Source organism: Pleurodeles waltl, chromosome 5 (assembly GCF_031143425.1).
Source record: "Pleurodeles waltl isolate 20211129_DDA chromosome 5, aPleWal1.hap1.20221129, whole genome shotgun sequence".
NCBI lineage: Eukaryota > Metazoa > Chordata > Amphibia > Caudata > Salamandridae > Pleurodeles > Pleurodeles waltl.
The window spans coordinates 1840539442-1840564509 of NC_090444.1; the positions used below are offsets into that span (position 1 = coordinate 1840539442).

At 49.3% G+C, this 25068-nt stretch overlaps 1 protein-coding gene across 1 annotated transcript in view; it reads left to right on the plus strand.

The window, feature by feature from the left end:
* The window catches only part of DNAH8 (dynein axonemal heavy chain 8), a 9979189-nt gene that overhangs the window by 8648092 nt on the left and 1306029 nt on the right, over nt 1–25068 (plus strand). The window contains exon 73 of the mRNA XM_069236651.1: nt 17591–17773. Coding sequence (XP_069092752.1) covers nt 17591–17773 — 183 coding nt within the window. The remainder of the gene's footprint in view (nt 1–17590; nt 17774–25068) is intronic.

Consider the following 25068-nt stretch of genomic DNA (forward strand, 5'->3'; position numbering starts at 1 on the left):
TTTTAGAAAGACAGAGAAAAAAAACTTTTACAACTTTTTAGAACTTTTTAGAAAGTTAGAAGTACTTTTCAGCACTTAGAAAAGAGTGAAAAGAGGAAATGCAAAACTTTTTGGCTATGTGTATATACACTGACCTTGTTTTGTATATTTTTCTCTTATGAAAAGTACAATGACAAGAGTGGTAAGTAGTCTCAAAGCACTTATCCCACCGCTGCACAACCAATGTAGGAGGCTGGACTGGCTTGTAGTGAGTACCAAGGGGTACTTGCACCTTGCACCAGGCCCAGTTATCCCTTATTAGTGTATAGGGTGTCTAGCAGCTTAGGCTGATAGATAATGGTAGCTTAGCAGAGCAGCTTAGGCTGAACTAGGAGACGTGTGAAGCTACTACAGTACCACTTAGTGTCATATGCACAATATCATAAGAAAACACAATACACAGTTATACTAAAAATAAAGGTACTTTATTTTTATGACAATATGCCAAAGTATCTTAGAGTGTACCCTCAGTGAGAGGATAGGAAATATACACAAGATATATATACACAATAGCAAAAATATGCAGTATAGTCTTAGAAAACAGTGCAAACAATGTATAGTTACAATAGGATGCAATGGGGAAACATAGGGATAGGGGCAACACAAACCATATACTCCAAAAGTGGAATGTGAACCACAAATGGACCCCAAACCTATGTGACCTTGTAGAGGGTCGCTGGGACTATTAGAAAATAGTGAGAGTTAGAAAAATAACCCTCCCCAAGACCCTGAAAAGTGAGTGCAAAGTGCACTAAAGTTCCCCTAAGGACAAAGAAGTCGTGTTAGAGGAATAAGGCAGGAAAGACACAAACCAACAATGCAACAACGCTGGATTTCCAATCTGGGGTACCTGTGGAACAAGGGGACCAAGTCCAAAAGTCACAAGCAAGTCGGAGATGGGCAGATGCCCAGGAAATGCCAGCTGCGGGTGCAAAGAAGCTTCTACTGGACAGAAGAAGCTGCGGTTTGTGCAGGAACGAAAAGGTCTAGAGACTTCCCCTTTGGTGGACGGATCCCTCTCGCCGTGGAGAGTCGTGCAGAAGTGTTTTCTCGCCAAAAGAACGCCAACAAGCCTTGCTAGCTGCAAATCGTGCAGATAGCGTTTTTGGACGCTGCTGTGGCCCTGGAGGGACCAGGAGGTCGTAAATTGGACCAGGAGAGAGAGGGGACGTCGAGCAAGACAAGGAGCCCTCTCAGCAGCAGGTAGCACCCAGAGAAGTGCCAGAAACAGGCACTACGAGGATGCGTGAAACGGTGCTCACCCGAAGTCGCACAAAGAAGTCCCACGTCGCCGGAGAACAACTTAGGAGGTCGTGCAATGCAGGTTAGAGTGCCGTGGACCCAGGCTGGACTGTGCACAAAGGATTTCCGCCGGAAGTGCACGGAGGCCGGAGTAGCTGCAAAAGTCGCGGTTCCCAGCAATGCAGCCCAGCGAGGTGAGGCAAGGACTTACCTCCACCAAACTTGGACTGAAGAGTCACTGGACTGTGGGAGTCACTTGGACAGAGTTGCTGGATTCGAGGGACCTCGCTCGTCGTGCTGAGAGGAGACCCAAGGGACCGGTAATGCAGCTTTTTGGTGCCTGCGGTTGCAGGGGGAAGATTCCGTCGACCCACAGGAGATTTCTTCGGAGCTTCTGGTGCAGAGAGCAGGCAGACTACCCCCACAGCATGCACAGACAGGAAAACAGTCGAGAAGGCGGCAGGATCAGCATTACAGAGTTACAGTAGTCGTCTTAGCTACTTTGTTGCAGGTTTGCAGGCTTCCAGCGCGGTCAGCAGTCGATTCCTTATCAGAAGGTGAAGAGAGAGATGCAGAGGAACTCGGATGAGCTCTTGCATTCGTTATCTAAGGAATCCCAAGAAACAGAGACCCTAAATAGCCAGAAAAGAGGGTTTGGCTACTTAGGAGAGAGGATAGGCTAGCAACACCTGAAGGAGCCTATCACAAGGAGTCTCTGACGTCACCTGGTGGCACTGGCCACTCAGAGCAGTCCAGTGTGCCAGCAGCACCTCTGTTTCCAAGATGGCAGAGGTCTGGAGCACACTGGAGGAGCTCTGGAGACCTCCCAGGGGAGGTGCAGGTCCGGGGAGTGGTCACTCCCCTTTCCTTTGTCCAGTTTCGCGCCAGAGCAGGGCTAAGGGGTCCCTGAACCGGTGTAGACTGGCTTATGCAGAATTGGGCACCTCTGTGCCCAACAAAGCATTTCCAGAGGCTGGGGGAGGCTACTCCTCCCCTGCCTTCACACCATTTTCCAAAGGGAGAGGGTGTCACACCCTCTCTCAGAGGAAGTTCTTTGTTCTGCCATCCTGGGCCAGGCCTGGCTGGACCCCAGGAGGGCAGATGCCTGTCTGAGGGGTTGGCAGCAGCAGCAGCTGCAGTGAAACCCCAGGAAGGGCAGTTTGGCAGTACCAGGGTCTGTGCTACAGAACACTGGGATCATGGAATTGTGCCAACAATGCCAGGATGGAATAGAGGGGGCAATTCCATGATCTTAGACATGTTACATGGCCATATTCGGAGTTACCATTGTGAAGCTACATATAGGTAGTGACCTATATGTAGTGCACGCGTGTAATGGTGTCCCCGCACTCACAAAGTTCAGGGAATTGGCTCTGAACAATGTGGGGGCACCTTGGCTAGTGCCAGGGTGCCCTCACACTAAGTAACTTTGCACCTAACCTTTACCAGGTAAAGGTTAGACATATAGGTGACTTATAAGTTACTTAAGTGCAGTGTAAAATGGCTGTGAAATAACGTGGACGTTATTTCACTCAGGCTGCAGTGGCCGGCCTGTGTAAGAATTGTCAGAGCTCCCTATGGGTGGCAAAAGAAATGCTGCAGCCCATAGGGATCTCCTGGAACCCCAATACCCTGGGTACCTCAGTACCATATACTAGGGAATTATAAGGGTTTTCCAGTAAGCCAATGTAAATTGGTAAAATTGGTCACTAGCCTGTTAGTGACAATTTGAAAGAAATGAGAGAGCATAACCACTGAGGTTCTGGTTAGCAGAGCCTCAGTGAGACAGTTAGGCACCACACAGGGAACACATACATATAGGCCACAAACTTATGAGCACTGGGGTCCTGACTAGCAGGGTCCCAGTGACACATAACAAACATACTGAAAACATAGGGTTTTCACTATGAGCACTGGGCCCTGGCTAGCAGGATCCCAGTGAGACAGTGAAAACACCCTGACATACACTCACAAACAGGCCAAAAGTGGGGGTAACAAGGCTAGAAAGAGGCTACTTTCTCACAGCTGTGCACAAAGGATTTCCGCCGGAAGTGCACAGGGGCCGGAGTAGCTGCAAAAGTCGCGGTTCCCAGCAATGCAGCCCAGCGAGGTGAGGCAAGGACTTACCTCCACCAAACTTGGACTGAAGAGTCACTGGACTGTGGGGGTCACTTGGACAGAGTTGCTGGATTCGAGGGACCTCGCTCGTCGTGCTGAGAGGAGACCCAAGGGACCGGTAATGCAGCTTTTTGGTGCCTGCGGTTGCAGGGGGAAGATTCCGTCGACCCACGGGAGATTTCTTCGGAGCTTCTGGTGCAGAGACGAGGCAGACTACCCCCACAGCATGCACAAGCAGGAAAACAGTTGAGAAGGCGGCAGGATCAGCGTTACAGAGTTGCAGTAGTCGTCTTAGCTACTTTGTTGCAGGTTTGCAGGCTTCCAGCGCGGTCAGCAGTCGATTCCTTATCAGAAGGTGAAGAGAGAGATGCAGAGGAACTCGGATGAGCTCTTGCATTCGTTATCTAAGGAATCCCAAGAGACAGAGACCCTAAATAGCCAGAAAAGAGGGTTTGGCTACCTAGGAGAGAGGATAGGCTAGCAACACCTGAAGGAGCCTATCACAAGGAGTCTCTGACGTCACCTGGTGGCACTGGCCACTCAGAGCAGTCCAGTGTGCCAGCAGCACCTCTGTTTCCAAGATGGCAGAGGTCTGGAGCACACTGGAGGAGCTCTGGACACCTCCCAGGGGAGGTGCAGGTCAGCGGAGTGGTCACTCCCCTTTTCTTTGTCCAGTTTCGCGCCAGAGCAGGGCTAAGGGGTCCCTGAACCGGTGTAGACTGGCTTATGCAGAATTGGGCACCTCTGTGCCCAACAAAGCATTTCCAGAGGCTGGGGGAGGCTACTCCTCCCCTGCCTTCACACCATTTTCCAAAGGGAGAGGGTGTAACACCCTCTCTCAGAGGAAGTCCTTTGTTCTGCCATCCTGGGCCAGGCCTGGCTGGACCCCAGGAGGGCAGCTGCCTGTCTGAGGGGCTGGCAGCAGCAGCAGCTGCAGTGAAACCCCAGGAAGGGCAGTTTGGCAGTACCAGGGTCTGTGCTACAGACCACTGGGATCATGGGATTGTGCCAACTATGCCAGGATGGTATAGAGGGGGCAATTCCATGATCATAGACATGTTACATGGCCATATTCGGAGTTACCATTGTGAAGCTACATATAGGTAGTGACCTATATGTAGTGCACGCGTGTAATGGTGTCCCCGCACTCACAAAGTTCAGGGAATTGGCTCTGAACAATGTGGGGGCACCTTGGCTAGTGCCAGGGTGCCCTCACACTAAGTAACTTTGCACCTAACCTTTACCAGGTAAAGGTTAGACATATAGGTGACTTATAAGTTACTTAAGTGCAGTGTAAAATGGCTGTGAAATAACGTGGACGCTATTTCACTCAGGCTGCAGTGGCAGGCCTGTGTAAGATTTTGTCAGAGCTCCCTATGGGTGGCAAAAGAAATGCTGCAGCCCATAGGGATCTCCTGGAGCCCCAATACCCTGGGTACCTCAGTACCATATACTAGGGAATTATAAGGGTGTTCCAGTAAGCCAATGTAAATTGGTAAAATTGGTCACTAGCCTGTCAGTGACAATTTGAAAGAAATGAGAGAGCATAACCACTGAGGTTCTGATTAGCAGAGCCTCAGTGAGACAGTTAGTCACTACACAGGTAACACATTCAGGCACACTTATGAGCACTGGGGCCCTGGTGAACAGGGTCCCAGTGACACATACAACTAAAACAACATATATACAGTGAAAAATGGGGGTAACATGCCAGGCAAGATGGTACTTTCCTACATCCCCCCTCCAGAATACCGCACTGCGGTCAGTAGACCGCTGCGGTTATTCTGTGTTTCTCGCTGGGCTGGCGGGCGACCGCCAGAAGGTCGCCCGCTGTAGGAAAGTACCATCTTGGCTGGCATGTTACCCCCATTTTGCACCAGGCCCAGGTATCACTTATTAGTGTAGAGGGGTGTCTAGCAGCTTAGGCTGATAGAAAAGGTAGCTTAGCAGAGCAGCTTAGACTGAACTAGGAGATGAGTGAAGCTCCTATAGTACCACTAGTGTCATATGCATAATATCATAAGAAAACACAATACACAGATATACTAAAAATAAAGGTACTTTATTTTTATGACAATATGCCAAAAGTATCTCAGTAAGTACCCTCAGTACGAGGATGCCAAATATACACAAGATATATGTACACAATACCAAAAGTATGCAGTAATAGCAAAAGGAAGTAATGCAAGCAATGTAAAGTTACAGTAGATTGCAATAGGAGCAAATAGGTATAGGGGCAACACAAATCATATACTCCAAAAGTGGAATGCGAACCACGAATGGACCCCAAACCTATGTGAGCTTGTAGAGGGTCGCTGGGACTGTAAGAAAACAGTGAGGGTTAGAAAAATAGCCTACCCCAAGACCCTGAAAAGTAGGTGTAAAGTGCACCTATAACCCCCAGAGAGCACAGAAGTCGTGATAGGGGGTTTCTGCAAGGAAGACCAACACCAGCAAAGCAACAACAGTGGATTTCCGGACCTTAGTATCTGTGAAACGAGGGGACCAAGTCCAAGAGTCGCGACAATGTCGAGAGTGGGCAGATGCCCAGGAAATGCCAGCTGAGGGTGCAAGGAAGCTGCCACTGGATAGTAGAAGCTGTGGATTCTGTAAGAACGAAGAGGACTAGGAATTTCCCCTTTGGAGGATGGATGTCCCACGTCGTGACGAAGCTTGCAGATGTGTTCCCACGCAGAAAGACCGCAAACAAGCCTTGCTAGCTGCAAGGGTCGCAGTTAGGGTTTTTGGATGCTGCTGTGGCCCAGGAGGGACCAGGATGTCACCACTTGGATGAGGAGACAGAGGGGGCACCCAGCAAGTCAGGGAGCCCTCACAGAAGCAGGCAGCACCCGCAGAAGTACCGGAACAGGCACTTGGAAGAGAAGTGAACCGGAGTCCACCCGAAGTCAGAAAAGGGAGTCCCACGACGCCGGAGGACAATTCAGAAGGTTGTGCACTGCAGGGCTGGGGGGTCCCTGAACCGGTGTAGACTGGCTTATGCAGAAATGGGCACCATCTGTGCCCATGAAAGCATTTCCAGAGGCTGGGGGAGGCTTCTCCTCCCCTTCCTTCACACCATTTTCCAAAGGGAGAGGGTGTAACACCCTCTCTCTGAGGAAGTCCTTTGTTCTGCCTTCCTGGGCCAGGCCTGGCTGGACCCCAGGGGGGCAGAAACCTGTCTGAGGGGTTGGCAGCAGCAGCAGCTGCAGTGAAACCCCGGTAAAGGTAGTTTGTCAGTACCCGGGTCTGTGCTAGAGCCTCGGGGGATCATGGAATTGTCTCCCCAATGCCAGAATGGCATTGGGGTGACTATTCCATGATCTTAGACATGTTACATTGCCATGTTCGGAGTTACCATTGTGACGCTATACATAGGTAGTGACCTATGTATAGTGCACATGTGAAATGGTGTCCCCGCACTCACAAAGTCCGGGGAATTTGCCCTGAATGATGTGGGGCCACCTTGGCTAGTGCCAGGGTGCCCACACACCAAGTAACTTAGCACCCAACCTTCACCAGGTGAAGGTTAGACATATAGGTGACTTATAAGTTACTTAAGTGCAGTGGTAAATGGCTGTGAAATAACGTGGACGTTATTTCACTCAGGCTGCAGTGGCAGGCCTGTGTAAGAATTGTCAGAGCTCCCTATGGGTGGCAAAAGAAATGCTGCAGCCCATAGGGATCTCCTCGAACCCCAATACCCTGGGTACCTCAGTACCATGTACTAGGGAATTATAAGGGTGTTACAGTATGCCAATGTGAATTGGTGAAATTGGTCACTAGCCTGTTAGTGACAATTTGGAAAGCGAAGAGAGCATAACCACTGAGGTTCTGGTTAGCAGAGCCTCAGTGAGACAGTTAGTCATCACACAGGGAACACATACAGGGCACACTTATGATCACTGGGGCCCTGTCTGGCAGGGTTTCAGTGACACATAGACTAAAACAACATATATACAGTGAAATATGGGGGTAACATGCCAGGCAAGATGGTACTTTCCTACAAGTGGTCCAACTTTACAAATTTGGAGGCGGTAAGTCCTTGCCTCCCCTCTCCAGGCAGTAATCCTGTGCACAGAGTGAACTACAGCTGCTAGGGCTTCTGTGCACTTTTCCTAGTTCTTCTTCGTGCACAGCCTAGTCCTGGTCCCCAGCACTCCATCCTGCATTGCTCAACTCCCTGAGTTGACCTCTGGCTTCGTCGGACCCTCTTTTATAGTTTTGAGATGATTGCCGTGCTCAGTCTTCTTGAACCCGTGTTCAAGGCCTTCTGCGGGTGCTACCTTCTTGTGTGTGGGCTCTCTACTTTGCTGAGGGCCCCATCTGTCTCTCTTCCAAGTGGCAACATCCTGGTCCTTCCTGGGCCGAGCAGCACCCTTTTTCTTCAACATCGATCTTTGCAGCTAGCAAGGCTTGTTTGCGATCTTTCTCCAAAGAAACAACTCTGCTTCCTCTAGCACTCCGTGGGACATCTTCTGCACACCGAGAAGTTCCTAGTAACTTTTGTTGTTGCAGAATCTTCAGCTTCTTCCATCAGGAGGCAGCCATTTTGCACCTTCATCCGTGGTTTAGTGGGCTGCTGCCCCCGCAGACACTTTCACGACTCTTGGACCTGGTCCCCTTCCTTTGCAGGTCCTCAGGTCCAGGAATCCATCTTAATTGCTTTGCAGTCTGTTGTAGTCTTTGCAGAATCCTCTATCACGTGTTCAGTGTGTTTCTGGGGAAATACATGTATTTTACTCCTACTTTCCAGGGTCTTGGTGTGGGGTATCTTGGACACCCTTAGTGTGTTCTTACACTCCCAGTGACCCTCTACACACTACACTAGCCTAGGGGTCCATTTGTGGTTCGCATTCTACTTTCTTAGTATATGGTTTGTGTTGCCCCTAGACCTATTGCATCCTATTGTATTCTACAGTGTTTGCACTACTTTCTGACTGTTTTACTTACCTTATTTTGGTTTGTGTGTATATTTTATGTTTTTTACTTACCTCCTAAGGGAGTATATCCTCTGAGATATTTTTGGCACATTGTCACTTAAATAAAGTACCTTTATTTTAGTAACCCTGAGTAGTGTGTTTCCTATGAAACAGTACCTATATGATATAAGTGGTATAGTAGAAGCTTTTCATGTCTCCTAGTTCAGCCTAAGCTGCTCTGCTATAGCTACATCTATCAGCCTAAGCTGCTAGAACACTACTAATCTACAAATAAGTGATAACTGAACCTGGCAAAAGGTGTAAGTACCATCAGATACCCACTATAAGTCAGGCCAGCCTCCTACAGCCTGGTGTCACAACTGTAGACAGCATGGCCACCAAACTGGAGACAAGGCCTGTCCCAAGAAAAGTCCAAAAACTACTACTCCAGTTATCACTGGAATAGTCAGTCTCCAGGTGGGATCAACATTGTGCCCAGGGCAAATCAGGGTCCACACTGAAGCTTCTTTAGTCTCAGAGGGTGGGTTGGATTTAGCCACACTTGCTGTCTGGCCACCTAATATGCAAAAATACAGGCAGCAGCTCTTGATAAATGGGAATAGAGTAGAAGCTCTGAGGGATACAGGTACCAGTGTCACCATGGTGACAGGCAAACTGGTTTCCCCACAACAGTACTTTGGTGGACAGACATATCCAGTCAGAAATGCGTACAATTAAACTAAAGTCCATCCCATGGCAATGGTAACTTTAGATGGGGGAGGGGTCACTGGCCTGAAACAGGTAATAGTCTCCTCTGCAATGCCAGTAGAGTGTCTGCTAGGGAATGATCTGTAGTCCTCAGCATGGGCTGAGGTAGAGCTCAAGACCCATGCAGCCATGCTGGGCATCCCTGAACTGGTGTGTGTCAAGACTAGAGCACAAGGTGAAAAAGAAGTGTTGGAGTCTGTAGTAATGGCCCAACCTTCCAAGAGGAAAGAAAAGAGGACCGGGGGACCAGCTTCTTCACTGCAAAAGAAACAGAACCTCTCTTCTCAGGAAGATGTTCTATCCACTGGGGGAACTGAGTCCATGGAGCTGGAGCCTTATCAGGTAGAGCTCTTGGGCCCAGGTGGACCTTGAAGGGAACAGCTGTGTCAGGGACAAAAGACTTGTCCCACTCTTGAAGGCCTAAGACAGCAAGCAGCTTAGAAAAAAGAAGGCAAAGTCAGTGGAACCCACAGGGTCTATTGGGAAGATGGAATCCTTTACACTGAGGCAAGAAATCCCAACCCTGGTGCCACTAGGTGAGTGGTAGTGCCTCAGGAGTTTAGGGAGTTAATTCTGACCTTAGCCCATGACATTCGCCTTGCTGGGCATTTGGGAGAAACGAAGACTTGGGAGAGATTAGTCAACCATTTCTATTCGCCCAATATGTCCCAGAAGGTTAAGGATTTTTGCTGCTCCTGTGTCACCTGTCAAGCCAGTGGTAAGACAGGTGGCCATCCAAAGGACCCCCTCATTGCACTTCCAGTGGTGGGGGTCCCCTTTGAGAGTGTGGGAGTGGACATAGTGGATCCACTTGAACCTCCCACAGCATCAGGGAACCAATATATACTGGTAGTAGTGGATCATGCTACCACATACCCTGAGGCAATTCCCCTTAGGTCCACTACTGCCCCTGCAGTAGCCAAAGCACTCATTGGTATTTTTACCAGAATGGGATATCCTAAGGAGGTGGCTTCTGACAGAGGTACCAACTTCATGTTAGCTTACCTAAAGCATATGTGGAATGAGTGTGAGGTGACCTATAAGTTCACCACACCATACCATCACAAACCAATGGTCTTGTAGAAAGGTTTAACAAGACATTGAAGGACATGATCATGGGGCTCCCTAAAAAATTCAAAAGGAGATGGGATGTCCTCTTGCATGCCTGCTTTTCACCTACAGAGAGGTGCCACAGAAGGGAGTAGGATTTTCCCCTCTTGAACTTCTGTTTGGCCATCCTGTTAGGGGAACACTGGCACTTGTGAAAGAAGGCTGGGAGAGACCTCTTCATGAGCCTAAGCAAGATGTAGTGGACTATGTACTAGGCCTCCACGCAAGAATGGCAGAGTACATGGAAAAGGCAAGCAAAAACCTTGAGACCAGCCAACAACTCCATAAGTTGGTGTTATGACCAAAAGGCTGCTATGGTTGAGTTTCAGCCAGGGCAGGAAGCCTGGGTTCTAGAGCTCCCAGGGCACTTCAAGACAAATGGAGGGGCCCTTACCCAGTGCTAGAGAAAAAGAGCCAGGTCACTTACTTAGTGGACCTGGGCACTAGCAGGACACCCAAGAGGGTGATCCATGTTAACCGCCTTAAGCTCTGTAATGATAGGGCAGATGTAACCATGCTGATGGTTACTGATGAGCATCTGGAAGCAGAGAGTGAACCTCTCCCTGACCTCCTCTCAACTGACCCTAAAGATGGCTCAGTGGATGGAGTTGTCTACTCAGACACCCTCTCTAGCCAACAGCAAGCTGACTGCAGGCAAGTCCTCCAGCAGTTTGCTGAGCTCTTTTCTTTGACCCCTGGTGAGACACACTTCAGTACCCATGATGTGGACAAAGGAGACAGTTTACCTGTCAAGAATAAAATCTTCATACAGTCTGACCAAGTCAAGGAAAGCATCAAAGTGGAAGTCCAGAAGATGCTGTAATTGGGACAGTCCCTGACAGTCCCTGTGCTAGCCCAGTGGTCTTGGTCCCCAAGCCTCACAACAAGGATGGAAAGAAAGAGATGAGGTTTTGTGTGGACTACAGAGGGCTCAACTCCATCACCATGACAGATGCTCACCTCATACCAATGATGATGGCCTTGACCAGCCTGTTGCTTTTAATAGCAGGAGGTTACTCCCCAGGGAGCAGCGTTGAAGTGCCATTGAGAGGGAGGCCTTTCCTGTGCTTTGGTCCCTGAAAAGATTGAGGCAATACCTGTTTGGTACTCACTTCACAGTTCAAACTGACCAAAGACCTCTCATATGGCTGATGCAAATGAAAGGAGAGAACCCTAAACTGTTGAGGTGGTCCATATCCCTATAGGGAATGGACTTTGTAGTGGAACGCAGACCTGGGACTGCCCATGCCAATGCAGATGGCCTTTCCAGGTTCTTCCACTTAGAAAATGAAGACTCTCTTGGGAAAGGTTAGTCTCATTCTCTTCCGTTTGTGGGGGGGGGGTGTGTCTAGGAAAATGCCTCTGCTGGCATGGTTACCCCCTAACTTTTTGCCTTTTGTTGATGCTAGTTATGGTTGAAGGTGTGCTGGGAACCTGCTAACCAGGCCCCAGCACCAGTGTTCTTTCCCTAAACTGTACCTTTGTCGCCACAATTGACACAGCCCTGGCACACAGATAAGCCCCTTGTAAATGGTACCCCTGGTACCAAGGGGCCTGTGCCCAGGGAAGGTCTCTAAGGGCTGCAGCGTTTATTATTCCACCCTAGGGACCCCTCACTCAGCACATGCATACTGCATCACAGCTTGTGTGTGCTGGTGGGGAGAAAAAGACTAAGTTAACATGGCACTCCCCTCAGAGTGCCATGACCACAACCCACTGCCTGTGGCATAGGTAAGTCACCCCTCTAGCGGGCCTTACAGCCCTAAGGCAGGGTGCATTATACCACAGGTGAGGGCATAGTTGCATGAGCACTATGCCCCTACAGTGTCTAAGCAAATTCTTAGACATTGTAAGGACAGGGTAGCCATAAAGAGTATATGGTCTGGGAGTTTGTCAAACACGAACTCCACATTTCCATAATCACTAAACTGAATACTGGGAAGTTTGGTATCAAACTTCTCAGCACAATAAATCCATACTGATACCAATCAATCAATCAATCACAGCATTTCTAAAGCGCGCTACCTACCTGTGAGGGTCTCAAGGCGCTGGGGTGTGGGGGGGCGCTACTGATCCAAGAGCCAGGTCTTGAGAAGTCTTCTGAAGGCCAGCAGGTCCTGAGTCTGTCGTAGGTTGGTAGGGAGAGTGTTCCAGGTCTTGGCGGCGAGGTAGGAGAAGGATCTGCCGCCGGTGGTGGTTTTCCAGATACGGGGAATTGTGTTGAGGGCGAGGTTGGCTGAGGGGAGGCTTCGGGTGGGGGTGTGGAAGCTGAGTCGGTTGTTGAGGTATGTAGGTCCGGTGTTGTGTAGTGCTTTGTGTGCATGGGTGAGGAGTTTGAAAGTGATCCTCTTGTCCACGGGGAGCCAGTGCAGGCCTCTTAGGTGGGGTGTGATGTGGCTGCGTCGGGGAACGTCGAGGATTAGTCGTGCCAAGGCGTTCTGTATTCGTTGTAGTCGTCTCAGGAGCTTGGTTGTTGTTCCTGAGTAGAGAGCGTTCCCGTAGTCGAGTCTGCTGGTGATGAGGGCCTTGGTGACGGTTTTCCTCGTGTCAGAGGGAATCCATTTGAAGGTCCTTGGGAGCATCCGCAGGGTGTTGAAGCAGGACGCGGAGACGGCGTTTACCAGTGTGGGATTTATTGAGAAATGCACACAGAGGGCACCTTAGAGATGCTCCCTGTATACCAGTCCATGTACTAGTGCTAGGCTGACCAGTTTCTGCCAGCCTGCCACATCCAGACAGGTTTCTGGCCACATGGAGTGAGTGCCTTTGTCACTCTGTGGCCATGAACAAAGCCTGTACTGGGTGTAGGTGCTTCACACCTCCCCCTGCAGGAACTGTAACACCTGGCGGTGAGCCTCAAAAGCTCAAGCCTGTTGTTATAGTGCCCCAGGGCACTCCAGCTAGCAGAGATGCTGCCCCTCCGGACACAGCCCCCACTTTCTGGGGCAAGTCCGGAGGAGATAATGAGAAAAACAAGGAGGAGTCATCCACCAGTCAGGACAGCCCCTAAGGTGTCCTGAGCTGAGGTAACCCCTGCCTTAGGAAATCCTCCATCTTGTTTTGGAGGATTCCTCCCAGTATGATTAGGGATTTGCCCCTCCCCACAGGGAGGAGGCACAAAGAGGGTGTAGCCACCCTCCAGGACAGTAGCCATTGGCTTCTGCCCTCAGACCTAAACACCCCCCTAAATTGAGTATTTAGGGGCAACCCTGAACCCAGGAAATCAGATTTCTGCAACCTGAAACAAGAAGGACTGCTGACCTGAAAGCCCCACAGAGACGACGGAGACCACAACTGACTTGTCCCCAGCCCTACCGGCCTGTCTCCAGACTCAGAGACCCTGCACAGCGACCCATCCAGCGGGACCAACAACCTCTGAGGACTCAGAGGACTGACCTGCACCTAAAGGACCAAGAAACTCCAGATGACAGCGGCTCTGTCCAAAACGACAACAAAGAAACCATCTTTAAAGAGACTCCAGCCTCACTCTGGAAGCGTGAGTATTCACACTCTGCACCCAACACCCCCGGCTCGTGTCCAGGAGAGCCAACACAGCAGAGAGGACCCCCAGGCAAATCCAACAATGTGGACACCCTGAGTCGCCCTCCCTGCACCCTCACAGCGATGCCTGCAGAGAGACTCCAGAGGCTCCCCCTGACCACGACTGCCCGGTAACAAAGGAACCCGACGACTTGAAGAAGCACTGCACCCGCAGCACCCAGGAGCGAGAGGAACCAACCACTGGTGCAGGAGTGACCAGCAGGCGGCCCTCATCCTAGCCCAGTTAGTGGCTGGCCCCAGAAGCCCCCCTGTGTCCTGCCTGCATCGCCAGAGTGACCCCCAAGTCCCTCCATTGATTTCAACACAAAACCCGATGCCTTGTTCACACACTACTCCCAGCCACCCTTGTGCCGCTGAGGGGGTATTTTGTGTGCCTGTTTAGGACCCCCCCAGTGCCCTACAAAAAAACCCTGGTCTGCTCCCGGAGGACGCAGGTACTTACCTGCAAGCAGACTGGAACCAGAGAACCCCTGTTCTCCGTAGGCGCCTATGTTATTTGGGCCGTACTTTGACCTCTGCACCTGACCAGTTCTGTGTTGCTGGTGCTGGGTGTTTGGGGTTGACTTGAACCCCGAATTGGGGGGCAACCTATGCACAGGAGACTGAATTTGTAAGTGCATTACTTAGCTGAGAAACTAACTAATACTTACCTCCCCCAGGAACTGCTGATTTTTGCAGTGTTAACTTTTGAAATAGCTTATTGCCATTTTTGTGAAAACTGAGTACATTACTGTTTTAATTCAAAGTTCTATACTTACCTGTGTGAAGTAACTTACAATTTATGTACTTACCTAAACTCTGAATATTGTTGTTCTAAAATAAATTAAGAAAATAATATGTTTCTATATAAAAACCTATTGGGCTGGAGTTATGTTTTTGAGTGTGTGTTCTCTTTTATTGCCTGTGTGTGTGTACAACAAATGCTTAACACTACCCTCTGATAAGTCTACTGTTTGACCACACCTCCACAAAAAAGAGCATTAGTATTATCTAATTTTTCCACTATCAACCTCTAAGGGGAACCCTTGGACTATGTGCATACTATCTCTCACTTTGAGATAGTATATACAGAGGCAACTTTCTACACTCCCGAAATGCGAGTCCAGGCTATTCGGGCTATGATACCGATGTTTCAGCCTCTATTCTGGATTTCAGTGGGAATGACTCTGAGGCTGCTGGGCCTCATGGCCTCCTGCATCCTGCTAGTTCAAAAGGCCAGATGGCATATGCGGGCTCTGCAGTGGGACCTGAAGTTCAGTGGGCGCAGCATCAGGGGAATCTCTCCGACAAGGTCCGGATCTCGGAAGGAACTGCGAGCGACCTGCCATGGTGGTTATCGAATCAGGATTGGGTCAAAGGCAGATCCCTCTCCTTTCCCCAACCAGATCTTACAGCAATGACAGATGCGGCACTCCTGGGGTGGGATGGCACATGGGAGAGGCAGAGATCAGAGGCCTCTGGTATCCGGCGGAAACTGAGCTCCATATCAATCTTCTGGCGCTCTGAGAGATTTGACTAGCATTAAACGCATTTCTTCCCTCTATCAAAGGGAAAGCAGTGCAGGTGTTCACAGACAACACAACCACTATGTGGTAGTGCAACAAACGAGGTGGCGTTCCGTTGTGGACCCTTTGTCAAGAGGCTCTTTGCCTCTGGACTTGGCTGGAACATCAAGGCATTTTCCTGGTGTTCAACACCTGGCAGGCTCCCTGAACGCCAGGCCAGACGAACTCAGCCAACGATGCGTGGTCGAACAAGAATGGCATCTCCATCCGGAGGTGGCGCAAGGTCTCTTCCTTCAGTGGGGAGAACCTTGGTTAGACTTGTTCGCCTCCGTACAGAACGCGCAATGACAGGTGTTTTGCGCATTGGAGTTTCCAAGGCAGCAGTCGCTCAGCGATGCTTTTCGTCACGAGTGGAATTCAGACATCCTGTATGCCTTTCTGCCCCTACACTTCTGCCCAGAGTTCTGAAGAAGATCAGGAAACACCGGGCCCAAGTAATCCTGGTGGCTCCAACCTGGGCACGAAGAGTCTGGTATCCCGAGCTCTTGAGCATGGCCATAGCTCCTCCAATCAGACTGCCTCTTCGGGAGGATCTTCTTTCGCAGCAACAGGGGAGGGTAATCCACCCAAACCTGTCCTCCCTCCGCCTCCTTGTGTGGACATTGAGCGGCGATAGTTGATGTCTTTTGACCTGCCACCCTCAGTCTGTAACGTTATCTTGGCAGCCGGGCGTCCCTCAACCAAAACCGTACACCCCTGTCGTTGGAAGAAATTTGTGGCATGGTGCACCAACAAATCTGTTGATCCTCTATCTGCTCCTCTCTCTCAAGTTCTTCTCTTTATTCTTTCCCTTGCCCAACAGGGCTCTACCCTGGGCACCCTTAAGGGATATCTCTCTACTAACTCTGCTTTCTTGAGGTTACCAGATAAACCCTCTTTATTTAAATCTCCCATTGTCAGGAGGTATCTTAAAGGCCTCACATATCTTTTTCCTCCTATCCCAGTCATCGTGCCCCAATGGGATCTGAACTTAGTATTAACATACCTAATGTGTGCCCTGTTAGAGCCGCTTCACAGCTGCCCTTTACGGCTATTAACCATCAAAACAGTCTTCTTAGTTCCCATCACATCTGCCCGCAGAGTAAGTGAGCTCCAGGCTCTCTCATCTAAACCACCTTTCCTGGCAATATACACTGATAAAGTGGTACTTCGTACAAGGGTTTCTTTTCTACCTAAAGTAGTAACACCCTTCCATGTCAGGCAGTCCATCACTTTGCCTACCTTTTATGCACCCCCACATCCTTCACATGAAGAGGAGAGACTCCATAGTCTGAACCCCAAAAAAGCATTGGCGTTCTACATTGATCGTACCAAAGACTTCTGGGTGGACGATCAACTCTTTGTGGGATATGTGGGTGCAAAGAAGGGGAAGGCGGTGTAGAAGAGGACCATTTCAAGATGGGTGCTCTTATGCATCAAAATGTGCTATGCTCTGGATAAGAAACAACCTCCTGAAGGTTTACTTGCTCACTCCACCAGAGCTACTGCTGCTACCACAGCGCTAGCACGGGGCGTTCCAGTCCTGGACATCTGTCAGGCAGCAATGTGGGCATCTCTGCACACTTTTACTAAACACTACTGACTGGACAGTCAGGTCCGCAGGGACAGCTACTTTGTCTGTTCGGTCCTGCAGGACTTCTTGGTGTGATCTTGGTTCGTAGCCCACCACTGGGGATGGTATTGCTCGGGTATCTATTCAAAGGTAAGAAATCTGCAACTAGAAGTCTCTATCAGATGTAAAGGTTACTTACCTTCAGTAACAATATATCTGGTAGAGGCATATTCTAGTTGCAGAGTTCTTCATGGCTCCGCATTACTGGCGTGGAAAGTCATGAAAATAAACTGATGTCAACGCGCCGGGGTGGCACCTATATATGACTGTGACGTCATTACGGCGACAACAATGCCAACGATGCACGCAGAGTAGACCGACGCCAACTGACGGCGCGCAGAGGTACTGCTTGAAGAAAAATCTCCGGATCCAGACTGTCCCCTGGGGAAATTCAAAGGTAAGGAATCTGCAACTAGAATATTTCTCTACCAGTTATATCGTTACCGAAGGTAAGCAACTTGTACTTCCAGTTACATTGTTTATGTTTCACTAATACTTTGATCTTCAATTGGTAAATACAGAAAAGTTATGCAGAAAAGTCTACAGAATATTAATGTTTTATTGTATTATCACATTTCTTGTGCAGTTGTACATGTTAGACTAATATTTTTTGGATCCAATAGCCTGAAAATAATGGTCCTGCTCTTGTTTTGCAGGTCAAGGTTGGTGATAAAGAATGTGATATCATGGCTAGCTTTAGACTTTACATTACAACAAAGCTACCAAACCCAGCCTTCACACCTGAGATCAATGCAAAAACCTCTGTTATTGACTTTACTGTAACAATAAAGGGATTAGAAAATCAGCTACTTGGCAGAGTAATTCTTACTGAAAAGAAGGTAAGTGCACTCTGTGATGCAACAGGAAATGCTGATTTCTGCTTTTTCCAACTCCTGAAGCACATATACTATCAATTAGTTGCATCATAAACTAATAGTGTAGCTTCACTACACAGAAGCGGCGTTTGGTGTTGTGAGAAATTGGGTTGTTGGTTGACTGGGGAGTGACCCTTGTACAAACAACAGCCACAATCCCTTGCGGGGTGAACAACAAAAAGTCATTAATTTAACCTGTGCTTAACCCTGGGTAGCTTGGCACAAAAAAACAGTGAGGCTAAACTTAGAGGTAATGTGTTAAGTATTTATGTAGACCACAAACAGCAATACAGTCAACACACAACACAATAAAAATCCCAAACCAATTTAGAAAAATAGAGAAAACTTAATGAATTATTTGACACCAAAACCATCAAAATTCAATTAGTACAATCAGAGTTATGAACTTTTAAAGTTTAAGGTTCAAAATAGCAAGTCCTCATTTTAAAAAAATAGCCACCTAGGCACATTTAGCATCGCACCTAAGGGTCCAGGAGTGGATGGAAACCTTCTGGGGGTTCAAGACTCATTCAGATTGAGTCCAGGTGTAGTTTCAAGATGGTGAGCACCTGTTATGTCTCTGTGGCTCTGAACAGGGGGCCAGCTAAACTTGCCTTTGGAGACACCTCTGGAGTCCTGGGTGCAGGTGAAGATGCAGTGCTCCACAGCAGGATCTGGCCTCTGAAGGTTCAATGCAGACTCCAGGCAGCAAAGCAGCCCTTCCAGGTGCAGCAAGAGTCTGGCAGAGTGCAGAACAGGTCACAGCAGCAGATACTACTCTGAGAGTAGTTCCGCCGGTCCAGTAGTAAACTAAAGAGTAGGTCTGAGAGCCCTATTTTTATACTCTGGTGCCCTGCTCCTAGAAGTTGGGAGAAGTTTCCAGAAGGGTTCTCTGAAGTTCCAGGAATTTCCTGCCTCCCCTGCCCTAGCTACTAGCTGGCTGCACTGACAATACAGAATCGTTAAGCCTCTTGTGTGACAGCAACATTAATGCAGATGTATGTGGTCCTGTGTGCCAGCCCAACCCCCACCCCAGTCCTGCCAGTGGAAAGGCCTTTCAGGCCCTGCTAATCCCACTATTGTGTGACTGTCTGGGGTGAATTCACAAAGTCTCGACTGTCAGTTACACCCATTCATGTGACCTAAGGCAGGCTGCAGGCACAGAGGGCTAAGGACAGGAAAATGCCAACTTTCTAAAAGTGGCATTTTCAAACTTGTAATGATAAATCCGACTTTACCATTAAAGAGGGTTTATTATTACAAGTTCATAGATACAAAACATGTCATATCAATCACCTCTGATTTAGGAATTACAATTTATTACATTTAATAAGGAATCCCCAGTGTTATCCTGTGGGAGGGGCAGGCCTTACCATAATAAGAAAAATAATTTGAGAGTTTTTCACTATTAGGACATGTGAAAATAAAAGGTATGTGTCCTAACCTTCAATTACACAGCACCCTGCCCTATGAGCTACCTAGGGCCTATCTTGGGGGTGACATATTGTAGGAAGTTGGCTCTGTATATACTATCTCGAAGTGAGAGATAGTGTGCACAGAGTCCAAGGGTTCCCCTTAGAGGTTGATAGCGGCAAAATTAGATAATACTAATGCTTTATTTTGTGGTAGTGTGGTCGAACAGTAGGCTTATCAGAGGGTAGTGTTAAGCATTTATTGTACTAACACAGGCAACACATGAGAAAACACAGTCAAAGACAACTCCAGGCCAATAGGTTTTTATATAGAAAAATATTATTTTCTTAATTTGTTTTAGAACCACAAGATTCCGAATTCAAGTAAGTACATAAATGGTAAGGTACTTGGCAAAGGTAAATAGGGAACTTTGAATTAAAACAGTAATGCACACAGTTTTGACAAAAATGGCAATAAGCTATTTTAAAACTAGACACAGTGCAAAAATCAACAGTTCCTGGGGGAGGTAAGTAATAGTTTGTTTTTCAGGTAAGTAAAGCACTTACAAGTTCAGTCTCCTGGGCATAGGCAGTCCACTGTTGGGGGTTCAAGTCAACCCCAAACAACCAGCACCAGCAAACATGGCCAGTCAGGTGCAGAGGTCAAATTAGGGCCCAAATAACATAGGTGCCTATGGAGAACAGGGGGGCTCAGGTTCCAGTCTGCTAGCAGGTAAGTACCTGCTGTAGGACAGGCTGGCCTGGCTTGTAGTGGGTACCAAGGGGTGCTTACACTCTGTACGAAGTCCAGTTATCCCCTATTAGTGTAGAAGAGGTGTTTCTAGCAGCTTAGGCTGATAGAAGGTAGCTATAGCAGAGCAGCTTAGGCTGAACTAGGAGACATGCAAAGCTCCGACTATACCACTGGTGTCATATGCACAATATCATAAGAAAACACAATACACAGATGTACTAAAAATAAAGGTACTTTATTTTTATGACAATATGCCAAAAGTATCTCAGTGAGTACCCTCAGTATGAGGATGCCAAATATACACAAGATATATGTACACAATAATAAAAATATGCAGTAATAGCAAAAGGAAGTAATGCAAGCAATGTAAAGTTACAGTAGATTGCAATAGGAGCACATAGGTATAGGGGCAACACAAACCATATACTCCAAAAGTGGAATGCGAACCACGAATGGACCCAAAACCTATGTGAGTTTGTAGAGGGTCGCTGGGACTGTAAGAAAACAGTGAGGGTTAGAAAAATAGCCCACCCCAGGACCCTGAAAAGTAGGTGTAAAGTGCACCTATAACCTCCAGAGAGCACAGAAGTCGTGATAGGGGGATTCTGCAAGGAAGACCAACAACAGCAATGCAACAACAGTGGATTTCCGGACCTGAGTACCTGTGAAACAAGGGGACCAAGTCCAAGAGTCACGATAATGTTGAGAGAGGGCAGATGCCCAGGAAATGCCAGCTGAGGGTGCAAAGAAGCTGCCACCGGATGGTATAAGCTGTGGATTCTGCAAGAACGAAGAGGACTAGGAACTTCCCCTTTGGAGGATGGATGTCCCACGTCGTGAAGAAGCTTGCAGAGGTGTTCCCATGCAGAAAGACCACAAACAAGCCTTGCTAGCTACAAGGGTTGCGGCTAGGCTTTTTGGATGCTGCTGTGGCCCAGGAGGGACCAGGATGTCGCCACTTGGATGAGGAGAGAGAGGGGGCGCCCAGCAAGTCAGGGAGCCCTCACAGAAGCAGGCAGCACCCGCAGAAGTATGGGAACAGGCACTTGGAAGAGGAGTGAACCGGAGTCCACCCGAAGTCAGAAAAGGGAGTCCCACGACGCTGGAGGACAACTCAGAAGGTTGTGCACTGCAGGTTAGAGTGTGCACAAAGGAAATCCTGGAAGAGTGCACAGGAGCCGGAGCCGGAGCAGCTACAAATCACGTGATACCCAGCAATGCAGTCTAGCGTGGGGAGGCAAGGACTTACCTCCACCAAACTTGGACTGAGGAGTAACTGGACTGTGGGAGTCACTTGGACAGAGTTGCTGAGTTCCAGGGACCACGCTCGTCGTGCTGAGAGGGGACCCAGACCCAGAGGACCGGTGATGCAGTCTTTTGTTGCCTGCGGTTGCAGGGGGAAGATTCCATCGACCCACGGGAGATTTCTTCAGAGCTCCTGGTGCAAGAAGGAGGCAGGCTACCCCCAGAGCATGCACCACCAGGAAACAGGCGAGAAAGCCGGCAGGATGAAGCGATACAAGGTTGCAGTAGTCGTCTTTTCTACTTTGTTGCGGGTTTGCAGGCGTCCTGAGCAGTCAGCGGTCGATCCTTTGGCAGAAGGTGAAGAGAGAAGTGCAGAGGAACTCTGGTTAGCTCTTGCATTCGGTATCTAAAGAATTCCCCAAAGCAGAGACCCTAAATAGCCAGAAAAGGAGGTTTGGCTACCTAGGAAGGAGGATAGGCTATTAACACAGGTAAGAGCCTATGAGAAGGAGTCTCTGACGTCACCTGCTGGCCCTGGCCACTCAGAGCAGTCCAGTGTGCCAGCACACCTCTGAATCCAAGATGGCAGAGGTCTGGGGCACGCTGGAGGAGCGCTGGGCCCCTCCCCTGGGAGGTGCAGGTCAGGGGAGTGGTCATTCCCCTTTCCTTTGTCCAGTTTCACGCTAGAACAGGGCTGGGGAATCCCTGAACCGGTGTAGACTGGCTTATGCTTAGATAGGCACCCTTTGTGCCCATCAAAGCATTTCCAGAGGCTGGGGGAGGCTACTCCTCCCCAGCCCTGACACCTTTTTTCCAAAGGGAGAGGGTGTAACACCCTCTCTCTGAGGAAGTCCTTTGTAATGCCTTCCTGGGCCAGGCCTGGCTGGACCCCAGGAGGGCAGAAACCTGTCTGAGGGGTTGGCAGCAGCAGCAGCTGCAGTGAAACCCCGGGAAAGGTAGTTTGGCAGTACCCAGGTCTGTGCTAGAGACTCGGGGATCATGGAATTGTCTCCCAAATGCCAGAATGGCATTGGGGTGACAATTCCATGATCTTAGACATGTTACATGGCCATGTTCGGAGTTACCATTGTGACACTATACATAGGTAGTGACCTATGTATAGTGCACACGTGTAATGGTGTCCCCGCACTCACAAAGTCTGGGGAATTTGCCCTGGACGATGTGGGGGCACCTTGGCTAGTGCCAGAGTGCCCACACACTAAGTAACTTAGCACCCAACCTTCACCAGGTGAAGGTTAGACATATAGGTGACTTATAAGTTACTTAAGTGCAGTGGTAAATGGCTGTGAAATAACATGGACGTTATTTCACTCAGGCTGCAGTGGCAGTCCTGTGTAAGAATTGTCAGAGCTCCCTGTGGGTGGCAAAATAAATGCTGCAGCCCATAGGGATCTCCTGGAACCCCAATACCCTGGGTACCTCAGTACCATATGCTAGGGAATTATAAGGGTGTTCCAGTATGTCAATGTGAATTGGTGAAATTGGTCACTAGCCTGTTAGTGACAATTTGTAAGGCAGAGAGAGCATAACCACTGAGGTTCTGGTTAGCAGAGCCTCAGTGAGACAGTTAGGCATCACACAGGGAACACATACATATAGGCCACATACTTATGAGCACTGGGGTCCTGGCTAGCAGAGTCCCAGTGACACATAACAAACATACTGAAAACATAGGGTTTTCACTATGAGCACTTGGCCCTTGCTAGCAGGATCCCAGTGAGACAGTGAAAACACCCTGACATATACTCACAAACAGGCCAGAAGTGGGGGTAAGAAGGCTAGAAAGAGGCTACTTTCTCACACCTGCGTCCTCAGGGAGCAGACCTGGGGGTTTTGTAGATTACTCGGGGGCCGGTCACATGCAGGCACACAAAATACACCGTCAGCGGAACAGGGGCGCCCGGGTGCAGTGGGCAAAGTAGGTGTCGGACTTTGCGTTGAAAGCAATGGGGGGACCCAGGGGTCACTCTGGCAATGCAGGCAGGGCACGGGGGGCTTCTCAGGCCAGCCACCAACTGGGCAAGGATGTGGGCTGCCTACTGGTCACTCCTGTAGGCAGCCTCTCGAGCCTGGGGGCTGCGGGTTCAGTGCTTCTTCCAGGCGTTGGGTTCTTTGTTACCGGGCAGTCATGGTCAGGGGGAGCCTCTGGATTCTGTCTGCAAGCGTCACTGTGGAGGTGCAGGGAGGTCGTCTCAGGGTGTCCACGTCGTTGGAGTCACCTGGGGGTCCTCTCTGCAGTGTTGGTTGTTCTTGGCAGGAGACAAATGTTTGCGACTCACGCTTCCGGAGTGGAGCTGGAGTCCCTTTAAAGATGGTTTCTTTGTTGCTGTTTTGGACAGAGCCGCTGTCCACAGGAGTTTCTTGGTCCTTTGGTTGCTGGGCAGTCCTCTGAGTCCTCAGAGGTCGCTGGTCCCACTGGATGCATCGCTGTGCCGGTCCTTTGATTCTGAAGACAGGCTGGTAGGGCTGGGGACAAGTCAGTTGTCATCTCAGTTTTCTCTGCTGGGCTTTCAGGTCAGCAGTCCTTCTTGTTTGTAGATCATCAGGAATCTGGTTTCCTGGGTTCAGGGTTGCCCCTAAATACTCAGTTTAGGGGTGTGTTTAGGTCTAGGGGCAGTAGCCAATGGCTACTGACCTTGAGGTTGGGGGGAATCCTCCAAAACAAGATGGAGGATTTCCTAAGGCAGGGTCACCTCAGGACACTTTAGAGGCTGTCCTGGCTGGAGGGTGACTCCTTCTTGTTTTTCTCATTATCTCCTCTGTATTTGCTGCCAAAAGTGGGGGCTGTGTCTGGGGGGCGGGCATCTCCAATAGCTGGCGTGCCCTGGGGTGCTGTAACACCAGGCTTGAGCCTGTGAGGCTCACTGCCAGGTGTTACAGTTCCTGCAGGGGGAGGTGTGAAGCACCTCCACCAAGTACAGGCTTTGTTCCTGGCCACGGAGTGACAAAGGCACTCACTCCATGTGGCCAGATACCTGTCTGGATGTGGCAGGCTGGCAGAAACCGGTCTGCCTAACACTAGTAGTGGACTGGTATACAGGAGGCATCTCTAAGATGCCCTCTGTGTGCATTTCTCAATAAATCCCACACTGGCATCAGTATGGATTTATTGTGGTGAGAAGTTTGATAACAAACTTCCCAGTATTCAGTGTAGACATTATGGAACTGTGGAGTTCGTGTTTGACAAACTCCCAGACCATATACTCTTTATGGCTACCCTGCACTTAGAATGTCCAAGAATTGGCTTAGACACTGTAAGGGCATAGTGCTCCTGCAACTATGCCCTCACCTGTGATATAGTGCACCCTGCCTTAGGGCTGTAAGGCCTGCTAGAGGGGTGACTTACCTGTGCCACAGGCAGTGGGTTGTGGGCATGGCACTCTGAAGGGAGTGCCATGTCGACTTAGTCTTTTTCTACCCACCAGCACACACAAGCTGTGAGGCAGTATGCATGTGCTGAGTGGGGGTCCCCAGGGTGGCATAATACATGCTGCAGCCCTTAGAGACCTTCCCTAGTCACAGGGCCAGGGGTACCATTTACATGGGACTTATCTGTGTGCCAGGGCTGTGGCAATTGTGGAGACAAAAGTACAGTTTAGGGAAACAACACTGGTGCTGGGGCCTGGTTAGCAGTTTCCCAGCACACCTTCAATCATAACTAGCATCAACAAAAGGCAAAGGTTTTTGGGTAACCATGCCAGCAGAGGCATTTTCCTACAGATATATATATATATATAATGAAAGGGGAGTTTATGGCTCGGCAAGGGTTTTTAAATGCCAAGTCAGCATGGCAGTGGGGCACTGCCTTCAGGCTGCAATGGCAGGCC